Source organism: Emydura macquarii, unplaced genomic scaffold, assembly GCF_026122565.2.
Source record: "Emydura macquarii macquarii isolate MOO-44397 ecotype Brisbane River unplaced genomic scaffold, CSIRO-AGI_Emac_v2 contig_312, whole genome shotgun sequence".
In the NCBI taxonomy this organism is placed as follows: Eukaryota; Metazoa; Chordata; order Testudines; family Chelidae; genus Emydura; species Emydura macquarii.
In genome coordinates this window covers 13,121,278-13,145,479 of record NW_027130449.1, presented here as the reverse complement: position 1 = coordinate 13,145,479, position 24,202 = coordinate 13,121,278, and the positions used below count along the sequence as shown (strand labels likewise).

Here is a 24,202-nt window from a genome sequence, read left to right as displayed (position 1 = left end):
TGTCATGGTTTATTTTAGCTGTTGTGATATTGATATTTATTATGCAAATTGTATTTCCTACATCTTATTATTCTGCATCCTATGAAGACTTAAATTATTATTAAACCTTTATACTTAATATGGGTCGTCCTTCAATTTGATGCTTGAGCAGCAGTGGGTCATAATGTACAAATCTTATGGAAGGGAATAAAATAAGTAATTAAAAATAGACAAACAATGTAGTCTGGTACCTAATCATACTGAGGCAAATTGAGTTTATATGCAGTGTCTTTCAAACTAGATTTGTTTACCACCATGAAAGACCTTCTGGAGATGAGCAATCTACGATGTCCTAAACTAAGACAAGTGCCTCCCTCTTAAAGAGGATAAATCTGGTTTAGTCACGTAGTTGTAATGACCCTAGCAGCCTTAACGTTGTGTATCTTATGAAACAGGGCACTTGTTATGCGGGGAGAAACATGCTTTACAGCCAACTTGTAAAATTTGTAGGGCAAAAAGACATTGCTACTCCAACAGAAGTGAGAAGAGCACAGATCTGAAAGGGGAGGCTGTTTGCCCAGAGACTGGTAGTGGATATAAAGGCTCCCAATTTGAAGGAGTTGTGGCATGGGAAAAGAGCCCTGTGTTTGCACAGGTGCTGCTAGTAGAATCTGTTAGAAGCAATTCAATCAGAAAAGGTGGTTCTGTCCAAACCTACAGCGTGACTCAACATTTGCCCTGAGCAGTTTTAACTTTAAACTCCTGGAAAGGCGACAGAATGGTAACGCTACAGTGACAACTCATCTGCTGTAATGTTGCTTCGAATAACTTAATTAAGAATGTTGGAAATATTTGTAAGCAAGGTCTGAGTGGCACTCCCCCTGCTCAGCCAACTGAAAGAGTGGCACTTTATTTGCATGGGCTTTGTATTTGCACGAGTACAATTAAGTACTCGGCATGATTACACTGTGTCTGCATAAGCACACCTAGGTGCTGAGCATGATGGGAAATGGTCAGTATGGCTGGTATTGTTACAAATGACTTCTGTGTTAACTGCAGGGGTAATGAAATGCTATCTGTCGATTGTATGAACAAATGGCAGCAGAATTGTTTAATCTGTTCGGATGAAAAAATTCACTCAACTAACACTCAACGAGGGTGGTGTACAGATGCTCGAGCATTGTCAGAGCAAGCAGGGAGGGGTCAGGGAATCTCCTCCTGAGGCTACATTAGCCCTGGCAAAGGGCTACCCTCAGGCACTGATTGACTATCTCCTATTTTTAAAAGGTAAAATTATTCTTTTGGAGTCTTTTTAACAAAAAAAAGCAGGGACATTGCGCCTGTGTCAGTAGGTTTTCCCATGAGCTGAAATTCATGAAGAGCTGAAATCACTAAAGGAACTGGGAACCCTTGATAGACAACCAGCAGGGAGAACCTGGCATGATCTGGACGGTGGGAGCCAGCAGTGGGGACTCATTGAGGCTTGGAGGTGGCAGGAGACAACAACGGGAGGGGACTGGTCAAGCCCGTGTCCTGCAGGAGCCTGCAGAAGGGAATTGGCTGAGCGCCCCCTTCCCCCCCAACCGAAGGGTAAACACTGCAACTATGCCAAGCAGGGGAAAGCAAGAAGGGAGAGGCGAAGGACCCACCCAATATACTCTGGGGTGGGGTGTGTTTAGCTCGCTGTGTTCATGAATTCTGTTTGCACTGTTTTTCTCAAACCAGTGCTGTGCTACTTCCTTTTATTAAAAGGTTTACTTCCTACACTCTGTGCTTGCGAGAGGGGAAGTGTTGCCTTTTGGGGGTGCCCAGGGGATAGTGTGTGATTTCCCAGGTGACTGGGTGGGGGCTCGAGCCGGTTTGGTGTTGTATCATTGACAGGAACCCCTAGATATAGAACCCGGCCCTTCGCTGCTGCCGGCTCTGTCTGGCAGAAGGGTTACATTTGGCATCCCCTTCCTCTTTGTTAATGCATGTGCAGAACCATAATATTTAAGGAATGAGGGAGGTTTGAGGTTTTTTTCAATGTAAGAGACCTCGATTAGTCAATAGCTAGGTGTACTGCTCACAATTTATTAAGCCATGGCTTTAGCATTCTGGAGGGGCAATTCTCTGGAGCTAGTCCATTTTGAATAGAGGGAGGAAGGATTAATTTATTGAAGACCTGTAAAAATCATTGCACCTATGGACCAATGCACCTACAGAAAAGTAAATTACTGGATGTTTGACACCCATCTCCCAAATTACTGGATGTTTGACACCCATCTCCCATTTACTGTCAGTCCAGAAATACAATGAAATGGGGAGAGATGGTGATTGTCTAAGGATGACCCCACCCCACTTCATGGCTAAAAGAGCAAAGGAGGTAACACTGTTGGATATAGTGGTGTAATGCACTAATATCAAACCTGCAAAAATGGGGAAGAACTATAGATGCATGGGGTGGGGTGAGGCACCCCCTTGGTAGGCCCTTCCTCATGCCCTAGATTGAGTCTTACCCTTGGTTTAAATCTTAAATTGGCCAGAGTGGGAGGAAAGGTGGTAGGTTACTTTAGTTTGAGTCTGTTCAAGGAGTAGTTGGGTGGAGGGGTGAGATGGCTTGATTGAAAGAGAACACAACAGTCAAAGGAATGATGCAAATGGAGTTTATCTGAACTGAACAGCTGTTGATTTCGGGGTTTTGAGGGCTCCTGGTGAGGTTATAGAATCATTACAAGAACAAACCACCCTGCTAAGGTTGGACATACCCCTATGTGGACCATCAATACTTGTTTTGGTTGGTGTACTCAAACGGCACAAGGTTGCCACCCGCCTTGCGTTTTCTTTAGTGGGGAAACACACACGGATTAACTTGGAGCATTCACCAGCATGGTCTTCGTGGTCTTGATCACAACATGCTCATGGTATTCCTGGGCTGCCTTTGTCCTGATCCTAAAATATGTTCTGGTCAGATAAAGGGGAGAGAGCCAGATGACAGCCATGGCTCCATGTCTGTTCTGAGCAACTCCTAAAATGTGAAAGGAAGGTTGCTACTGTTACCTCCTCCATAGTCAGTTTCCTACTTCCACCTTTTTTCTACCCCTTTGCCGTTTTTGCCCCCTTTCTGATAAGAGTCCAGATCAGCCAACCAGAACAAACTGATCTGTGCAACCAAAGTCTCCAGCCAAATTTGATGCCCAAGCAGTCTGATTTCACTGGAAGCTTGCTAGGTCCCAGAGTGTCTAACTGGATGTTGCCACCTTGTAACCTTTGACTATTCCTGCTGTTGCTTGTAGTCCTCAGGCTTTCCCTGTACCCATACGGAGTGCAGCCAACATCAGGGCAACACTTCAACCCAGTACTCCAGGACAGTCCATGTCTTTTTCCCAGACTGCCTCTCACCAGGGGGCCAGGAAGTTGTCTTACAACAGCCACTTGGCCCCAAAACAGTGAGACTCAAAGATGACTGAACTGGAAGATAAGTGAAGCCAGATTTTCAGGTAGTGTAAATCAGTGTAGCTCTGCTGGCTTCCTTGAAGCTCCCTCACTGGCGCCAGCGGAAGAAGCCTATGCTTTAAGGACAGAAGGGGGAGGAAATCATATGGTGTACGTTGTGCACACCCTTCCAATGTATTCTGAAACTCACCAGGAGTTAAGCTAGGTAGTGGTACCTTGGGTTAGTTGTAGCAAAATAACAGCCTTAAATTTCTAGTGTGTGTTCTCCTGAGTCTCTTGAAAACACTGCCTGTGAAGCATACATCTTTCTTGGTCTGTGTTTTGTTACTCTTCCCTGCTGGGTGGGTCTAAGATTCAGCTTGACCCACTAGTGTTAAAACTACAATGGCCTGTCTGTCAGTCCTGGGATTAACACATGTCAGCTAATGTGTCAAAAATGCGCCTTTCTTCAGTGAAGACGAGGCCGCTTTTTCCCCCATTCAGATCCCAAATTCTTAATCTGTGCCCCCTTTTTGATGTTGAAGATGTGTGACGAAGCTCATGATCCCATTGGCCGTACTGGTGGTGTTCACATCAGCAGTGTAATGTGTAATCTGGTGCACCAGCCTAGGGAAGTGATCGTGTCTGCCCACTGTTCAATGCCTGCGCTCACTCCCCTCTAGCTGTTAACATCTCCTAGCTAGCTCTGAAGCTATTTCCCAATCTCTGATCAAAAGTCCAGCATTTCAAATTCTCTTTAGATCTTACTTGCCCCTTAGTAAACCTAAAGGGTCAAGAAGACTGGATCCTGGTTTGTCAGTTGTCCTTGGCTAGAGATAGGAGTCCAGCTCAATCTGTCCCTAAAGCAGCAGGATTTACATGTTTGTATAGTTCCCTCTTACTATTACTTCTTACAATTCATTCTTGCCATGAATTCTACTCTGTATCAACTATGAATCATCGAAAGATTAATCAGTCACAGCCGTATGTTATGTCTGATTTTTCTTAGCAACTGAATTGCAGGCATTAGAGACAGAAGGTGCATTTTCTTATCTTTAGTTATGCTTTTTCCTCCTGTGTCCCCCTCCCTTCTTTTGTTTTAAACAATAGGATCCGATTTCAATGGTGGTACCAGACAGCTTCTGCCTAAATCACTTTTTTACCCCAACAAGAGGATTTGATACCATCTGGGAGACTGGTAACAAAAGGTTTTTCTTTTAAAAGAGACTATACAAACAGAGGCAATAAGGGAAATTGTTTAAAAACATGTACTTGCTTGTTTTTTGGGGGAAAGCATGTGGTGAGCTTGAAATATTTTTGTTTTGTGTACTTGAAAAAGGATTTCTTGTTTAGCTCATAACAAACCAACCCAATCCCTGGCAACCACACCCTGAATTTAAATGTTGTGACAGTAAATGGTAACATCCTAAAAATCCTTTTGGATAATCCATGCAACAACCTTGTGTCCCTTCATTGCTAAACTCTGCTCCCCATAGTGAGCCCCAGTATCCTGAACTAATGCAGGGGACTGGGTATAGTGATTATAAAGGGTTTAGCCGCTCCCCACATGCCACTGTTGCTTGCTGCTGCTGCTATCACAGCCTATTTGGTCCATAATCAGTAATGCCTGATGCTGAATTCAAGACATTTAAAAGATCTGTGGAGCTTGTGGGTAGCAGAGAATCCATATGTTCTCCCTTTCCATGTCCCATTTACTCATAGCCTTGTCAACAGTGTCGCACCAGTTTAACTAAGGCTTTGCGTACATGGGAAGGTTTCTTTATCATAACCTGAAGTGTGAATTTAAGCCAATATAATAGTGGTACAAGTATCCAATCTTTCAGTTCACTAGCTATTTAAAAAAGATGGTTTTGACAGTCTCTAAATGGTTCATTTTAAGCTTGAGCATTTTAAATTTTTTGATTAAAAGTAAAGGAAATTTTGAACCAAACTCACTATTTTGGTAACATTTTGGTGTAGCTGAAATGTTTTGGCTGAACATTTTTGCTCCACTCTAGGTATAATCCCCTATTTAGACACTCTTATGCCAGGTTAAGGGTGGCACTTTTTCAGTTTAGTTTACAATGATGAGAGGAAGGGGTTTAAACTAAACTGAAAATAGCCCCTCTTGCTTTGAAATAAGTGTCCCCAGGGGAAGTCATATCCTTAAAAAGGATATACTTTCCCCTGTACCTAAGGTCTAAAAGTGGATGTGTTTTTAATAAGGCTTTAGGTAAATGGAAAAACTTTCTGTGGACACTCCTACATTGATTTAAAACTGGTTTATCAGATTACCTTACCTGGCTACATTTACAAATGCAAACTGAACCACGCTGCTGCCCCGTTTTAAATCAGTGGAAGTGTCCATGCAGGCTGGGGTTTGAATGGTGCTAAGGGAATTGGGTTGCTCTGTGGGAGGGAATGTGCTAAGGTAGAATGAACAGCAGTGCAAAGAAGCATGCAGGTGTGCAGACTGGTGGTGAGTGGTATCAAGTCATGTGAGAGTCACTCCAGGGCAGATAATGTCCTCCTGGTGCTACAGCCATCCAGCCCTCATTACTTTAAAGAGAGCGAGCACCTGGATTTAATCTGTGTGTGTGTGTGTGTGTGTGTGTGTGTGTGTGTGTGTGTGTGTGTTGGGGGGGGGGGGGGGAGATTGAGATTCCAGGCCCTAGTTACATTGCTTATGGAGGTTTTGGGAGAGTGGGCGTGGATTGTTAGACAATAATCCCAGTGTCTGAGAGCACAAGGGTAGGGCTAGTGGGGCTGCTGCATGTGTGGGGTGGGGTGGAGGGGGCTTGGGGCAGTAGTTGGAAGATGGTGGTTTTTGCAGGATCAGGGGGGAGACAGGTTGGGGGGGGGGGAAGAGAGGGGCAGGGTGAATGAGCTGGGGGCTGGGAGGACAGGTGCTGCGGCTCAGGGGCCCATGGACTGCAGGTGTGTGGGGGTGGAGGTAGATGTGGAGAAGGGGGGTGCAGGGGTGGCAGAGGCAGGTGTAGTCGGGGTGGGGGGGTCAGATGGAAGGGAGGCATGTACCAGCTGCCCCCCCTCCTCCCCCTGCCTCTGGTGAGCAGCAGACTCAACCTCCCTTCCCCCCGCCACTGCGTGCCATGCCGCAGATGAGACTTTACCCCCGGTCCCTTATCGCCGGGCGGGGCGGGGCCACGGCGGGGTTCATTAGCATACCGCCGGCCGGCGGGCGGGCGGGCGGCGAAGGGAGGGGGCGGGGTCCGCGGCCGCCCCGCCCCGCGCTGACGTCGGCGCATCTCATTAGCGGGCGCTCGCTCGCTGGCTGGCTCGCTAGGTGCGGGGCCGGGCGGCGCTGGCAGAGCGAGGCAGGTGCGCGGACATGGCGAGTCGGACCGAGCCCAGCGGCTGCTCCGGCCGCGGCGGCGGCGGCGTCCCCGGCCTCCTCCCGCTGCTGCTGCTGCTCGCCGCCGCCGCGCTCGTCCCCCGAGGTAGGGCGGGCCCCTGCCCCATCGCTCCCGGCCCCCGGGGGGGGGGGGTGCTGACCTCCCCCCGCCCCATAGCTCCCCCTCTGCCCCATAGCTCCCCCTCCCGCGCACCCCCTTCCCGCAGCCCCCATGTACCCCCTGCCCCATAGCTCCCCCCTCTGCCCCATAGCTCGCCCCATAGCTCCCCTTCCCGCAGCCCCCGTGCACCCCCTGCCCCATGGCTCCCCTATTGCCCCATGGTCCCCGCCCCGTGTAGCCCCGCTGCTGGGCCCCCGGAGCCCCCCTCTCCTCTCCTCTCCTCTCCCCATGGCTCCCCATCTCCTAGCCCCGCTCCTGCACGCCTTCCCCCGCGCTCTGCCCCCTTGCAGGGCCGGTTTCGGAGTCCCCCCCCTCCCCACAGCCCGGGTTGTCTCTTCTCTCCCCCCCCCCCCACACACACTCGGTCCCCGGCTCCTGCCCCCCCGGGTCTGACTCCTGGCTTGCGGGCACCGTCTCTTTGTGCGTCTCCCTTCAGCAGCTGTGACCCGGGTGGGGGGGCGGGGGGGGGGTGTTTCTTCTCCCTCCTGCATCCCCTCCGGCCCGGCACGGGAGGCGGCGAGCGACTTGCGGAGCTCCGTCCGTAGCAGGGTTTTGAATCCGGCCGGGCTGCCCGCCTTCGGGGCTGGCCGCGGGGATCCTGGGCAGACGCCCGAGCAGCCCCCCCCCCGCTTCCCCACGCCGAGCAGAGCGGTGAAGATGTGCAGGACTAGTTCGGGTGGCCGCCTCGTCTCACCCCCACCCCCGTTTTTACAGCTCTGTTGTACACAGAAGGGGGGTTTATTTCCTTTCCTTTCCTCCTCTGTTACAAACATTTTTCTCTTCCAACAGCAGCGCCTGTGCGTGTTGGCAAGATTGGAATGAAGAGGGCAGTATTTGCTTTCAGTAACAAAAGGGGGAGAGACAAATCACTTCACTGTCAGATCCCTCTTTGCAATGCTTCAGATAATGCTGTTTGCCGATTTCTTTCCCCCCAGACCTCCCTGAATAAACAAATGCGCGGAATAGATCAGGTTGAACCTCCCTTCCTGCAGAGAACTGAGGATCCCAGTTACAAAAGCAGCAACAAGTCCCCAAAAAGTAGATGGGGAGGGAAATGCCACATCAGAAAGGACGCGTAGCTATATTGCAGCCTGCAGATTGTTCTTCGGCAGCGATGTCTAGCATTTCTCTGATGTTTTGGTTTTACCGGTTATTTTCACAATTATGTAAATAGGATGTAGCTGAGTAATGGTGATGGGGGAGGTCAAGCCCTTGCAGGATGATTCCATGCAAAGCATTTTTTAAAAGTGCACCGTTTCCTCCAAGCCATTTATTTTATAGACTAAATATGGTGAATAAAATGAGATTTTTGGTCTCATTTTTCTTCCAGTGAAAGCTTTGTGTGACTCACCCAATCTTTAATGTATGGGTTGGTAGATAAATTGGTTTGGCAAACCTGGGTTTGTTGGAAGTTCCTTCTTTGTGCTGTCCAAGTTGTCATGATGTTCATAAAATATTCCTGAAAGAGCATCTTTGGGCGACTGCATTGTGAAAGACCCTGTGTCATTAAAACACGCATGCACATGAGGATCTGAAACGCCTGCATAACAGAGGCAACGATAGACTGGGCATAAATACTCCCTTTTTTGACCAAAAATAGGAACTATATAAGGTTGCTTCTAGAAAGTAAAGTAATGGACTGCACCTGAGTGTAAAGCCGGCTTGTTGAGGGAAAGGGGAAAGTAGTGACTGCTTTATTCAAAAATGTTTTGCTATATAAAATCGCTGCCTTTAAAAGGGATATATGGTGACTAGTGAAGAAGCAATTGTGGGCTTGGCAGTGCATGTCAAAGCTACCGGAAAATTCTGTTACTGGTTACCATGGAAGCAGCTTTTTGCTCTTGTGTATCTTTGGGTCTGACTGGCTATCAAGTAGTGTTCGCATGTAAAGTAATTGGTTTCTGTGTGTATTCTGTAATTCTTCGTTCATATAATGGTTGTAAATGCAAGTACTATCAACCTAAAGTAAGTCTGGGCCATATGTTGCAAAGGCGGGCTTCTGGTAGTGCAGTCCCATAAAGGGCACCCCAACCTGATGATGAATTAGGAAACCAGAAAGTCTGTATTGAAGAGTCCAAAACCTGTTGGTTTCAAGTAGAACTTTGTATGCGAGTCCATTTTCTTGTGGGTAATGGGAGCCTTGTTAAAAACGAATTCAGTGTACTATAATAGGTCTTTCATCAAGACTCCATGCTTTTCCAGTGGGGATTGTTTTGGATTAAATGGATGTTAATTTAACCCAGCTAAAATGGGGACGCCTAAACGTGTGCTCTGTGGCGCTATACAATTTCTCCTGCTTTACGATAAAGCTGCATGATTTAACGATCAGTGGAATCTCAGCTGACCATTCTGTGGGTGATTTGGGGCAACTCCTGCAGTACTGTGCCCCGGTATTTGTGCGGTGGCGTGACAAGATTGTATTCCGGGCTGTGTATTCTACAAAGTGCTGCCTTGCTATTGTTGCTTTTCTTCTGCACTGAACTAAATAGCCACAGGAGGGACTTGCACTTGTGTCTGGCTTTGATAAAATATCCCTCATTAATGCCACTTTATATTTACAGTGTGTCACTGGAGACACACAAGGCTTCATTTACTGACTCGTGTGACAAGAGGAGCTAGCGTTGTTTGACTAGGACATTTTGGAGGAACAAGAGAGCCATTGAGAGATCTTTTGAATTTAACTAATACGGGAGGGGGGGAATAAGAGAGCAGGCAGTTGGCTCGAACAAAGAGCTTTATTCATATGTATGTTGTACATGTTTTCCCCAGTGGCCCTCTTGGTAAGGAAGTGGGGGGGGGGGGAGAAACCTGGTGTCACTTTCAGTTTATTATTCTGACTTGACATACCTTCTTCTAGTGAAGCATGCCCGCCGAGCAATGCCACCATCCTGTGCCGGAGTACCAGTGAGGACAATGGCCGTTACTCTATGAATGTGCCTTTTTAAAAACAAGGTGTTTTTATGGAAGTGCTAAGGAGGGTTCCATCCCTCCTAGCTCAGCTGTTTCATAGCAGTAAGTGCCTGCTTCTGGGCGGGGAGGTGGCAAGGGAATGTCCCATTGGCTGAGGGTGGTTCTTTAAAGGGTAGAGAGCAGAGATGTCCCTTGGGCATGACTCTTGTCCACTCGCAGAGGCAGATGGTCAATCTGTTCAAGCGCTCGGGCGTTTATGCAATTACTGCACTGTTCACAGCTTTAAAGGTGTTTTTGCGGCCAGATGATTTTTGTCCTCAAGAATGACGTTGTAAAATGGGTTCTGGTTTTATGTGATCGTGGAGTTTGCTTGGTTTTAGCTTCATGCATAGTGAATTTGTTCAGCCGTCATTTGAGCTGAAGAACTGGATCGCTAAACAATACTAGAGCTAAAATAAAAAGGCTTTCACAACATGGCTATGAATACACAGTATTTCATTCCCTTTTTCTGTATCTCAAACTCTGAATGCCTCATCTCCCTCTTCGAATCACCCTTTAAAAAAAAAAAAAAAAAAAAAAAACTTCTTTATTAAACAAAAGGCTGGTAAATGGAGCCCAGCTAATAGACATAACAATCTGAATTAAAATATAGCCGCATTAGGAGCAATTTAAAAGAAATGAAAATGAGGGATCTGAACGCTGCAGTTCTTCGATTAAGAGATGTGACTGACCTATATATACATTGGGCATTAACAACTGACAGACTGAAGAGTACCACACAGCAGTAACTGTTGCAGAACGGAAAACTTGCTGCTCTGAGCCTGGCCTTCATTAATCTACATTAAAAGTTTCCTTATCTGAGGGAAGGGGTAAAGCACTGAAACTCGCAATTGGCTGAATTCATGTAAAGTTTCCTTGAAATCCAAGAAATGTTTTCCTCACTTTTCCCTCCTCCCCCTTTGCAACTTCATAAGCTATTAATATGCAATAATGAAGTTTCAATACTTCTGGGAAAGAGAATCCATGCCATGGCACTAAATATCTGTTTGGTAGTGACTGCATAGCTTTGTGTGCCTTCCTGTCTCCAGGTTAAGAAAGGTCTTTTTTCCACTGCGGTGCAAGGTACACTAGGGAGGTATTACTATATCCCACCATCTTGGTGAATCCTGGAATCGGGCTGTGCTTTGGAGTGTTGTAATGGCTGTGCTGAATGAATCAAGCCTGGTAATTGGTATAGGGCTAGGCAGTGTTAAGAGTTGGTATAAAATAATCTAGTAATGCCATGACGAATCTGTGTATTTCTTCAGCAGCTTTCATCTGATGGTCTCAGTGCTTTACAGGTAAAGTAAGCTTCACATCCTCCCTGTGAAGCAGGGAAAGAGAACTGGGGTGGCTTCTGGTAGCGCTGAACTGCAGTCAGCTCTGGGGTGGAACAGGCAGCTGTATGACAGCACGTAGCAACGCTACATGATAGTTTAGACCAAATAACTTTCCAGCTCAAACCATAGGTGGAATTTAAAGAGGCAGGGCATAACTGCCCACACTGGAACCTTGTGACACCAGCCAAGGTTAACGGAGAGACAAGATGGATGAAGTAATAGCTTATATTGGACTAATTTTTGTTGGTGAAAGAGATGAGCCCACTGAGAATATGGGTTAAGCAGACGTGTGAATATGGTGCAAGACTGTAAAGAGCCTTTGTATGCAAGCAGGGGGAAAAAAATCTTACTATCCACTGTTTCGTTGGGACTGAGCTGAGCACTTGGAATGAAAAAATATACTAAGTTTTTGGCTCTGATGGTGATTCTGCATGGTATGCAAACACTTGAGTCAAGCTGGAAAGGAGGGGTTGGCAAAGAAAATATAACTCCATTTTGGTTATGACGTGGGCTTATTCAAGGCCATGGAGCACTGGTTGTAAGCATGCCAACATGGTTTGGGTACCTAATCACCAGTGAATCTACCATGCCCTGTTCTGCAGGCAGGAGGAATAATACCAATCCTCCAGGCTTCACGTACACAAGTTTATGATGAAATGGGGAGCTAGTCACTAGCAACTTCATCTTGCTAATCAATTTTGAATTAACTGATGAGAATATTGGACACAACTGTACAACTCAGAACCATTGCTGTTGCCGCTCTAATTTTGTTTTGGGGAGGCCAGAACACAGATATGTTACTGCTTTAAGCAGCAGTCTTCATCAGTTTCCGGTGTGTTGATCTTTTGCTTGTTTTGCTTTCTTTTTTGTTGTGTAATTAAAGAAGCACTATACATCAAACAACTGACTCAGTAAGTGAGGATGGCTTAACATGGTTTCCTTTGGGCAGTGACAGACACATGAACTTGATATGGGGGGCATAGGTGTGCAGACAATCCTTCCCCGATTGCTTGATTAGTGCTGTATCTAAAAATGGATCAGACCTTGTGTGTCCGAGGCCATATGCAACAGAACCATTTATGTTTTAGATGAGGCATACAGCCTCTTCGTGCTATTTTTGAGTGTGCTTACCAACCTTCTTTGATCAAAAACAACTTTCCTAGTAACTTTGTTAGCATTATGCGTATTGTTGTGGTTACAGTGTTTGGCACGGACTTGTGCGGATGTTGGTAATTTACCTTTTTAAAGTGTCTTTACAATTCTTTGGATAAGTCTTTCATTTTGAGCAAAATATGGTGGAACGTTTCAGAGTGTCCCAGAACTCACTTTCTCTGACTATCTAAAAAGTTAAATAACTTTTTTTTGTTTCTGGGGATATGATTTTACCAGACTTCTAAAGCATCCTGTGAATGGGAACCGTAAATTTTAAAGCATTCAGTCAGGCTGGATTCCAGCCACATAAGTAAACATTTAGGCAGTGGTTTAGGGATACAAGCAAAACTGGACATGTAATCTGTATCTTTTCTGGGTAACTGAACATTACACGGAGAAATCTGTAGCTGTTTCTTTGTATACAATTCTCCAGTGTTGCAAAACCACTAGCACTGAATAACCAATCTTTGTTCAGAAACCTGCAATAAAGGGAGAACCTAGCTGGAAGGTTGCAATTACAACTGGTACCTACTTGTTTAAATTTCATAAAGCTCTGAAAAAGTAACTGGTTTAATTGCATACTCCAGCCAACAGCTGTTGTGGTTTTAATGGGCAGTTCCACAGCTGAACTTCCTTTGAAGGTCTTCCAGTGCTGGTTCAGAGGCTTTGGTGCAGCTGGCTTCAGACTTGTGTAGGAAGAGGTAGGGAGAATGATAAGAGTGTGTGGGAGGGATAGTTTTTCACAGCAGTGAGTTTTCCTTGGAGACAAACAATCATGAGGTTTTGATCACAAGCTTACAATGGGAACAGAGCAGCGAAGAGAAGAGAAGGGTGTTAGTCACCCTGGGCATGTTGTGGTGAATCAGTCAGTCTGAGTTAATCCAGTAAATTGAACTGGATGTGGAGTGGGTGCAGTGTCTGAATCTGATATTCCAGTTCTGGTTTGTCAAATAAAATAGTCCAGCCTGGCTGTTCTGAGGGAACACCAACTAGAAGCTACAAGTGGACACAGTAGCTCCCATTCTGTTACTTGGATCTGTTTGTGAATTGTGCGCACATGGCCCTCATCAATTATTTTGCCAGTACATTGAGAGACTCTCCTTGCCACACATTTAAAGTCAGGTCAGCTTGCTGGGCTTGCTTGTTCTGCTGCATTTTAAGTCTTTTGCCAAATTGTTTTATACAGCAGCTGTGAAAGTGTGTACAAACTCCTAACTTTTCGGAGTAGGTGAGCAGTCCACATGATGGGGCTTGTGGGGTTTCTCCAGTGAATAAGGCAAATTTGGGTTATTCTCTCTTCCTGTCTCAAACTCCTAATGTGAACCCAACCAGCTCTCATAACTGGGTCCAAACTCCAGTCTCAGCTGCTGCTGTGTGTGGATTTTGCCTGGCCTGGGGGACCACAGCATACTGGGGATTTCTGGTAGTATGTAGACAGGACCTGTTGGAATCAACGGGACTGCGAAAGCAAATAGTGACTTATAAGCCTAAACTGCTGCTGGACCAGCCCTTAATGTACATGTGCAGTAGATTTTCTAAACGAAATCACAGAACCTGTAATTTGACTAAAGCCTGCAGTGAAGGAAATTCTCTGAGGATATTGAATTCTCAAGATGAACTCATAAACCGCAAAACCAATCCTTTCCATATTAAGGGTTCAATACTCAGATTAAAAATGCCATCTCCACACTCCCGCATAATGGGAATAAAGAACCGGCATATTGTCTAGATATTGGAGACTTACCTGGAGGAGCTTATTGGCTGATTTCAGTAGGAACACTTACTGCTTTGTGGCTAAAAAGTAGCTGCTAAATGACTGTTTTCTGGACTGAAGACATCCAGGTTAGTTTAGCCCAAGTGCCAGTGGAAGTCACGTGGACATACTGTGGGGGAAAACAGACCCTTAGCTGTACGTGATTGAAACCACTTGTATTTAGAAGTTCTGTATGGTAGCGGGGAAAGTAATTGAGTTGAGAACATATTTCCTCTGCCAGGAGGTTAGACACAACCAACCTGATTCCTCTTTAGGGTGGAGAAAAGACATAGCTTCCACTTCTCTTTCTGAAATCTTTGACTAAACAATGAGAACTTCAAAGCTAGAAAAAGTAATTAATGTAACACTATTGCTTGCCCAAATGATTTTGTTTCTGAAAAGATTGATACTGATTAGCTGAATTTCCCCTCTTTGTTCCTATCCTGTGAAGGTACAGCATCTTGAAGACGAGGAAGTTCTTTGACACATCTGTTTGACAGTTGAGTTAATGCTGGCAGCTGCCACGTGCCAGATTAATTTGCTCTAGGAGAATGGCAAACATCTCACCAATTTTTCAGTCCATGATCTTGTCTTGTTTTGTTTCTCCAGTTGGGTACAGCATGTTTTTTACTCAGTACTACATGCTGGCTGTGAGCTGACCGTGTACATCTCATTTCTTACCCACTTTCAGATGTCAGCAGCTACCATTGCTGATACTGGCAAAGACAAGGCTCTAGACAATGAGAGTTCTGCGGCACTTTAAAGACTAACAAATTTAATATTTGAAGACATTAGCTTTTGAGAGACTTAGCTCTCTTCTTCAGATGCAGTAATTCTAGAACCATTCATAGAATGAACCTGTAATTCTCTAGTTGTAATTATGAATGTTATAGGAGATTGTAGAAGATTGACCTGTATCACCGGACCGGCAAGTCAAGAGTAACACATTGTGTCCAATAGGATCAAAATGTTCCTTCTGAGGTAATGGGTGGGCTGACCTCCCTTTCTAGGAATGCAATCTGGATGTACTCAAGGGGTCACTAAACTGTTTGATTAGTGTTCACCATGTCCAGGCCAAAAACTCCCTGTATAAGAATTTCCTAAAATGTGCAATTTAGGGTGCATAATCTACTACCACAAACACAAGTTGCTACTAGTGTAAACTGTGCCTTCTATCTCCTTCCATGTTTTCTGATCCCTCTGCCACAGTTTGGCTACCAGGGACAGATTACCATTGCTAGTCCTGAATTTTGGAGGGTAATTCTTGGTGATTCAACACTGTCCTGGTTGTAAAATAAGAGCAGCTGTGAATCAGAAGTTTACTTATTGGAAGTCAGATAGGTGAATTACATGTTGAGCTTCTCTCAGGGATGGGGAAGATGAAATTCTTGTATTAGCTAGAGAAACCGGATTTTTTTGGTCTACCCTCCCAAACACTTCTGCACCTTCTATTCTCTCTGCCATTGTAGCATAGCCAGATTCTTGGGTGAATAGTGTTTTAGGGCTTGGTATTGGGGTGGGGACTGCCATTGTACTTCACTGATAATACTGAGGAATGGTCTGCTTGTCTCCAAGTGGGAGTAGAGGGTTACCAGGCTAAGACTGGATGGTTCTGTGAAAAGCTTATTCCCTGGCTTTAAAAAAGAAAAGCCCTCTTGAACTTTCTGATACTCATCAAAGAGAAGATATTAACAGTTGCCAAGTTAGGGTCACAAGGCATTCCCACTTCATTGGTCTTGCTGGTGGGCATTGCTGGTATCTTGGTAACATGCCTAAATATCAGCATTGTATCAAACTTCCTTAAACATCAACTCTTTTTTCAGCCCACTCTCTGACTAATCAAGAGCACATGCAAAGGGGATATGGGCTAGGGGAGTAACTGATGAAGGAAAAAATCGCTGAGGTCTCCTTGGCTTTTCGTGAAGTGAGTCAGATGCGGAATCATCTCACGTCCTGCCTCGAGCCTCCGGAGCTGTGGTGTCACATCAGCATAATGCTTATGGGGGGAACTACAGTGGTGGCTTCTGAAGAGGTAGAATCACATTCTGGTCATGGTATTGCTCTTAATAATCACTGATTCTAACCATGCAGGGCGATGATGATAGAAAGTGCATTTCTGTGTTCTCTTTTAGAGAAACACAGCAATAGGTGCTAATCTTCAGAGGTGGAGAGTCCAGTGTCAGTGGGCTACAGGGCATTGGATTCCCTTGAGGGCAATTAGGTATACCTCTCCTGGGGTGGAGCTGAGTACACTGTACTTAGAATTCACTAACAGTAGTGGACATAAGAGCACTCAGGGTTCAGGTTGTAGCTCTGTCAATGTGTTAAGACTTGACCAAACCTCTCAGATCTTTGTATCCCCTTCTAGCATCCAACATCTGTGATAAGGCATCTCCAAAAGGCCTCACTCAGAATGGAACGTAAATTATGTCCTCCAAGGCATTACTGGGCATTTCAAAGTTTGCTGCCGTGGGTTTGTTTGTTCTGTCCATTAAAACAACTTCCTAAACCCTGATCCAAAACATAAATATGGAGATGTGCAGAAGCCTGGGAAGAGCTCTCCAGATTGAGAATTGCACATTTGTGTGGCCAAGAAGTGTACTTTATAATGTCGGTCACTTGGTGGATAACATGCTCAATTTGAGACCTATACGCAGAACTTGGCAAGCTCTTTCCCAAGATCACCATTAATGGAACAGTGGTTGGCTAAGGATTGTTGCTCATCAGCGGCTTGGATTAAACTTCTGCCTATGAGCTAGAGGGCAAAGGTGTCCTCTTCCACTGCCTGCCCTCTAAGCCCTGATGTGTTGTCTATACCGGGCATCTGTAGCCCATGTATTCTCAGAAGAAACGCTGTTGAAGTAAGGAAATGCTAAGCACCAGGGGACAGGTTTTTCCCTTCCAATCAGTAACTAGAAATAAGTCTGTCTACAGCATCAAACTATAAATCAGGGTAATAGGATCAAGCAAGAGAAGTGGATTGTTGCTGCTTTTTAAATGAGGCGGTCAGGGAGCCTCACTCCTAGGGAAATGTGTCCTGAAACACACGTGGTGTTAATCTCTAAAATTGGAGTTGTTGCTAAATAAGATTTAGCTACAATTAAGCCAGAAGGTGAATTGCCTTCAAACAATCTCTTGTTAATTAGAACAAAATTGCTTCACGTTAGCTCTGAGGTGAATAATTTAAAATAAAGGTGAAAGTAAAGGAGTGACTTCTTTCCCCTTTTAATTCATATCCTGGAAGTAGATTGGAGCTTGCACTCTAGCTCTGAATGCAGAGGTAGAACCTGCACTAGACATCTTTTATTGCTGTAATCCTTTTCTTAAATGTATTTAGTGACACTGATATATCTGTGACCTTGAAAAGGCATGTGGCTTCGTAAAAAGCTATTTTTCCCCTCAGCTGCCATAATATATCATGGGATAAGTTTTGGGCAACAGTCACTCTTCATCCATAAACAGCAGTTGAAACTACATGACTGAGTTGAATTGGGAAGGAAAAGTCTAGTGGCTCTTGTTATTTATAGCTTATTCACAAAGATTGTCTCCTTTACATGAACGTCCATTTGTTTGACCTTCTATTATGTCTGCTGAGGGCACGTAGACTGTCAGCACGGTTTTATTCTTTGTGATGCTCCATAGCATCAAAACATTCAAAGTCTTGCCAATGTTTCCCTTGCAGCTGTAAAACTGTCTTCGGTTACACAGTTGTATTTGCTTAAGCATTATGTATGGATTAGCTCAATTGGCTGAAGTTTTTAGAAGAATGACAAATACTTTGTTTTTCTGAAGCATAAAGTGATGCGAAATGGTACTGCTTGGTGGACGTCATAGATAGGACTGTTTGCTTTTGGGACTGCCGCTTCATGAGAGCGGTATTAAGCAGTCTTGTTGCAATGTTGTGGCTTCAGTTAAGCATTTCTTTCATAGGATGACATTGATAAGCCAGTGAAAGCATGAAGTTGATGCTAGGCAAATCTCATTTCTTGACTAAAGTCATCATCTTATATTAATGTACAGGATATAACATTTCTGCATTGAGCCAGTGAAAAGGTTAGTCAGCCAATTCCAACTGGATTCATTACAGTTAAGCTCTAAAATATTCCTGCTTAGAGAACTGCTGATATTTTGAATGAAAACAAGCTCTGGTTCTTAAATTCACCGGCTTCTGTGATCTTGTCCCCTGAAATCCTAACCCTCTGACATCTCGTTGGTAATATGGACATGGTTGTGATGTCAAAGGCTTCAGGTGGATGAGCAGCTGTAGGAGTGGGTAGCTCTTAAAAGCACCACCAAAAGCTATCTAAAACCAAAAGACAATATCTGTAACTGTGACAAAGGGAGAAGAGATACGGTGTATTATGCAAGCTGCTTCTAAATAGAATGTGTGAGTTTTTGAGGTGTCAGCAATTCTTCAAAACATTCATGCCCACATCTATCTCCCTGCCTTAATGGGGAAGGGGGAAAAACTTCAGAATAACTTGATAATGTTGCTTAATACTGAGCAGTGCCATTTTATATTTGTATTGCTTTCTGATTACTGTTTAATTAGGACTTTTGGGGTTACGGAGTTAAGCAGAAACCTGATCCACAAGCATCAGAACTTTAATGCTTTTCATTGACTGTCAGCTTTATCAAACTTCAGCATTCTTGTTGAGCAGTTGGGTTAGAACTGTTTGGAGTAAGCACAATTTTGTGTGTGCGCGCACTCGGGGACAAAACATAAAAACCTGATTTGTATAGGAAGTGTTTGCATGATGGCAGTGGAAATCTAGGTCAACTTAATAGCAATTCTGTTCTTTAGGCAGCCTGATTATTTATTTTTTTTGGCCACCCTAGTTTTTAGCCTGATATGCAGAGTCCAGAGAAACTGTACCTGGTTCCTTAGTTCATATTAGCCAGCAGGGGGTCTAGAATTAAATTTGCAAATTTTCATTTGCAGTTGAGCAGTGAGAATGTAGCTCAGTTCTAATATGGCATCATGCTGAGATGTTGTCTGCACTTACTGAACTCTCCAACATCTACCTAAAATCTCACGTTAGCTGTGGTAGGCAACGCTACGTTTTTTGAATGTGAAAACTGTAGGAGAAGAGAATGGGTGGACTCTAATGCTGGCTAATGTATGAAGGAGGATGGTCGGATGGCCCTGTCTTGCACATAGCATGATTGGGACAAGTGCCACAGCCTCCCTTCTATGCGTTGGCTGATACAACTCACTTCTAGCCTCTTAACGCCACAATTTCTCCCAGATTAAGTAGAAATATGGCAGAGTCCCTCCAACTCCTTTTTGTCTTGTTTCTTAATGCATCAGTCTCAATACTGGGTTTTATCTTATTGCTTACTCCCTACTACTTCATTACTTACAAAACTTCAGAAATCTCTTAAGGAGGAAATCAGCTTCATTTGAAGAATTATCCCTTTTGACCCCAGTGTTCCAGTAGCTCCCCCAGTACTCAGATTAATGACTTTAACCTAGTTCTTAAGAAGCTATATCTCAAAGGTTGTGATTACGGTTGCTGTGTCATGCCAATTCATGTTATCTTTCCTCACCCCCTTTCCCTTCTGATGCTAAAAGTGAGTGAAATGTGAAAGGAACATTACTCATTTTAAATTGTTTTTTTCCGATCGGGTTAATGTGACTCTTCATCTCAGCCGTATGAGCTCTGTCCACAGTAACCGCTTTTAAGTTGATTTAAAGTTCTTAAATACTCTGAATTGCTTCACATAATCTTTTAAACAGGATGTACAAATTTCATGTTTTGGAAAAAAAAGTCCATAACTGCCCGTTGCTGTGTAAAGAGCAGGTGATTGTGAATTTGGGGCGAGGGATAAAGTTGGTAATGGATAGAAAAAGCAGAGTAATATCACCTATTTTGATATCTTCAGGGGCAAAAGTAAAAGCTAGTGCGGATGAGAAATACAACATCCACTTGCAGCCAGTTCATTTGCTGCTATATAGAAATATAACCTAGTAAAAAGCAGAATTTACAGCAGAACCCCTGATACGGCTTTTACATTGCCCCAGGAGAATTGAGTGCACAGTTGCATAATGAATCTCTTGGCCATGCCCTCTTTTCTGCAACTGGAATCTGAAGTGTGTTAACGCAATCAGATGCACCGTTGTGAGCCACATGTGATGTGTTTAAATACCGTTGTCTTCCTCTTGACTTTTCAACTGGATAGCATTTCATGTGTAGGTGCTGAATAGGTCTATTGGTGTGATTGCTGTGGTAGGAGGAGACGGGCTTCCTTAGACTACCTACTTAGCCTTGATATCCTTTCTTGCAGGAGAGGGAATTTTAAAAATTGGTTCTTAAGTCATTTTCATTTTTGGGAGTGAAGGAGGTTGAGGTGTTCCAGGGCTCCTGTCAACCACTTAAAGTCCAAAATAAACCTTGAGACTCACTGAGATTGTGTATCTGCCATAGTGCAAGGGGAAGGAAAGAAGAAAGTATATGTATCTCCGGATATGTGCATTGGCGTTAATGTGGTGAGGATCTGGGCTGAAATTTATCTTGGGCTCAAATTAAGATGAGTTCCTTCAGTTAATCATTAGTGTGTCAATGGCACGATTAGGCACAAATCACAATGTTTAAGGACTGGACCTGGAGTATGGGGCACATTGGGAGAGCTGCATAGGAAGACTTGCTTCGTGATGGCCTGTGGTATGCCAGATGGCAGAATTGAACACCGCCACAGTTTATATGTTTAGCAGATTAGTAGGTAAACTGGCCTCCATTAATAATTACAGCAGTGCTGCCATAACTAAGGGTGCCTTCTGGAATAGAATTAAAATGGAACATACATTTCTGGTGGTTCTACATAGGGGGTAGTCTTTCAATCTGAAGTTTCACACAGTTCACATTCCTTGGAATTTTATATGTAGGTTTTCTTTTCATAAACTTTTAATGGGAAGTGTTTTGAAATTGGGTCTCTGGTCAAAATATGTTGGGTTTCTTCCTGTTTTGTTGTTGACTGTATCAACCAGTTGGAAGACGTTACCCATTGTACCAGAGCTACGATTAAGTCTTAATCCCTGCCAGATCATTCCAGTGGAGCTGAACTTACTGTGGTGTTGTGTAATCGCTCTATGCTTAAAGTGCTTGGGAGAGTTCCGCTTTGTTACTTGTTCGGTTCCAATGGGCTGCATGTAACCTAGCACCCTGCCCAGATTAAGGGCTGAGTTTCCCAGACAGTCATAATCCTAGATACCATACTTACCCAGTGCCTTCCCACAATCTCCCTCTGGGGGAAGAGAGGTGGGGACTGTGCTTCTTTTGGGAAGGGGGCTTTGTCTGAAAAAGGTTCATTGACCCTGAAGCCAAGAACATTGGTCTGGCTCCCACTGCAGTGACAGAACCACCCTCAAGGAGGAAAAACTCATTAGGCATCTTCCCATCCAGCTCGATGGAGACTTGGAACCAAGGAGTCACCTTGAGAGCAGTTGGTCAATTCCTTTGGCTTCAGCTGTAATCTTTTGAGTGGGTAGAGTATTGGAGGACTGAACTGGTTCCTGCTGATTTTAATTCAAGATCGGGACCTGCACAGCAACAGGTTGCCAAAAAAAATTAAAGAAATATTATTTTTCAGAGCTTGGTTAATAGGAAACTGAATAGGAAGTCTCTTACCTAAACCTTTGGAAAAAGTCACATTTGACTAAACTTGCCAAAGAAGGATCATTTTTGACAGTTTAAGCTGTCAAAAACAATGGATTTTAATGAAAATGCCTTTGAAATTGGTATCTTTATTTCAGATTGGTTCATCGGCTTTAAAGAAATAAAGGTGCATAGAGTAAACAGTAATAGCTAGATATTGAAGCAACAATTTTTCAGGAAAATATATGGGCATTATGGAATGGAAGTTACAGCTGCTAAACATGGCGGCACGCAAGGTGCTGCCTGCACAGCTTAGACTAGTGATAAAAGTAGACCTGCGTGTTTGATCTTGCAGGTCAGTGAACATTTCAAGAGTTGTTCCTGTTGTCTTCTCTGTGCCCTTTGCATTGATTTTTAACCCTTTCACATCAGCATGCAATTAGTTTTATTTATTCACCGCGGACTATTTTGTAGGCTTAGTCCTTTGTTACTAGCATTCATTTGTCCAGATTATCAGCATGCAAAGGGGAACCGGCTTGTATTTACATGATTTAGTTGTAAATATGGTGAGCGTGTTGATGGATATTGTTGTCACAAGTGCTTACAGCTTGCAAGCTGATTACTGAATTCCTTTTGGTTTGAAATTTGTGCATGCTATGCAGGCTACTATGTTCCCCAGGGAACTATAGCACGGAGCTCAGGGCTTGCATATAGAACTGAAATTCTAGGTGGGTGGTGTATTGCATTTCTGTATTTACCAGGAAAAACTTAAATTCAGGGCTACTGTGTTTGTGACAGCAGCAGATGCTCTGAGAAAGGACTTGAAGCAAATTCTTCCCTTTCTTCATTGTTCCTTGTTAAAGATTTCAGGGGTAGCCGTGTGAGTCTGTATACAGCAGAAACGAGAGTCCTGTAGCACTGTAAAGACTAACAAATTTGATTTCTGCAGGCATAAGCTTTCGTGGGCTGCAACCCACTTCCTGAGATGCGCTGACAAAGTGGGTTGCAGCCCACGAAAGCTTATGCCTGCAGAAATCAAATTTGTTAGTCTTTACAGTGCTACAGGACTCGTTGTTTTTGCTTGTTAGACGAGAAACTGTTCAATGGGGTAATGATTTGGAGATGAGGTATGAAGACTGTCCTTAAGCTCATGTGAAGAGAGCACTGGATTTGATGCTAGCTTTTTAATAGAATTACTACATCTTACTAGTCAATTACACCTTTATGGTATTTATTCCAGAATGCCTTTGAAGCCTGTTTAGGCCTCTGACCTTTCCACATGAAATTTCCTAGGAAATACCCCTCTGCATGCAAGGCATGGTCTTGACACAGGATTATTTGGGGGTCTTCTTTTGTTGGCCCGGAAGGTAGGCAGTGTTTTGCAATGCTGTATGAGACCTTGCTTGTTAGTAAATTTTGGATTCTTTTGTTCTAGACCAGTAGAAAAGGAAAACTTATGGCATTGGCTTGCTTAGTATCTATAAATGCAGAGTGAGTGAAAATGAGTTGACTGTATTGACTGCGAGTTAAGATTGAAAGGGCTATGTATAGACAACTCTCAGGGTATCAAGTGGTCTTGCATCTCCTGGACCCTGGTTAATAACCTGGTACAGCACAAGCTTTTCATTAAACCTGTTCAGTCTGAGGGAGGTATTGCATCCATTTACAGATGGGCACATGGAAAAACAAAAAGTGAAGTGGCTTCCTAGAGACACTCTTATGCATACTTGGCTAGTGGCAGAAACTGGACCCATGAGCTCTGACTTCACTAGGGATTTGAGGTATTTAGCACCGTGCTGAATTGGGCCAAAAATGTGTAAAGCACATTGTAGAACTATAGTGCTGCTCAGAGTGGTGTGACATAAATGAGATTTGGGGACACACGATTTATAATACAATTGGCTGAATGCACTGGTAGGAGACGGGTTGCTTGCTTTCTCTCCCAAACACATTGCCATACCCTGTTTTTGTTGTTAAATGGTCCTGACAATCCCCGGTTCTTCAGTTTCATAACCCCATTGCTTAGATTAAATGTACAAAATTCAGTACTGTGACTCAGCCTTCATTTTTTTCTCTGACGTGGCTAAATTCAGAAACAGTGATACACTTGAAATAGAAGCAGTACTTGCAGATCCACCACACCATACATTTAGTTGCTTTTATGGAACTAGGCTCCATCCAATATTCATAAATTACTCCAAAGCGTAGGTGTGATGGGGAGATATTCTCAGCATGGCTGAAAGGCAGGGTAAATAGTGACCAAGGAATCCATCAGTTCTTGGTATAAGATGACTTGCACTCTTGAATTTATAGCAGAATGCTACAGTTCAGTTGCAGAGTGTATCAAAAAGTTGCGCCTTAACTGTCCTGTATGGATGCTGCTGGTATGAAGTAAAATATATCTAGTTTGTGGTAAGTCATCCTCAAACAGGACTACATTAAAGTGAACTAGGAACCTTTTGATTTGTGCCAGCAATGGCCTCATGC

At 44.1% G+C, this 24,202-nt stretch overlaps 1 protein-coding gene across 2 annotated transcripts in view; it reads left to right on the top strand.

Moving 5' to 3' along the window:
- Positions 1-6,717: 6,717 nt before the first annotated feature.
- The window catches only part of CADM1 (cell adhesion molecule 1), a 270,202-nt gene continuing 252,717 nt past the window's right edge, over positions 6,718-24,202 (top strand). For both annotated transcript variants that reach the window (XM_067565814.1, XM_067565805.1), the window contains exon 1: positions 6,718-6,851. In XM_067565814.1, the coding sequence (XP_067421915.1) occupies positions 6,743-6,851 (109 nt within the window). In that variant the 5' untranslated portion in view covers positions 6,718-6,742. The remainder of the gene's footprint in view (positions 6,852-24,202) is intronic.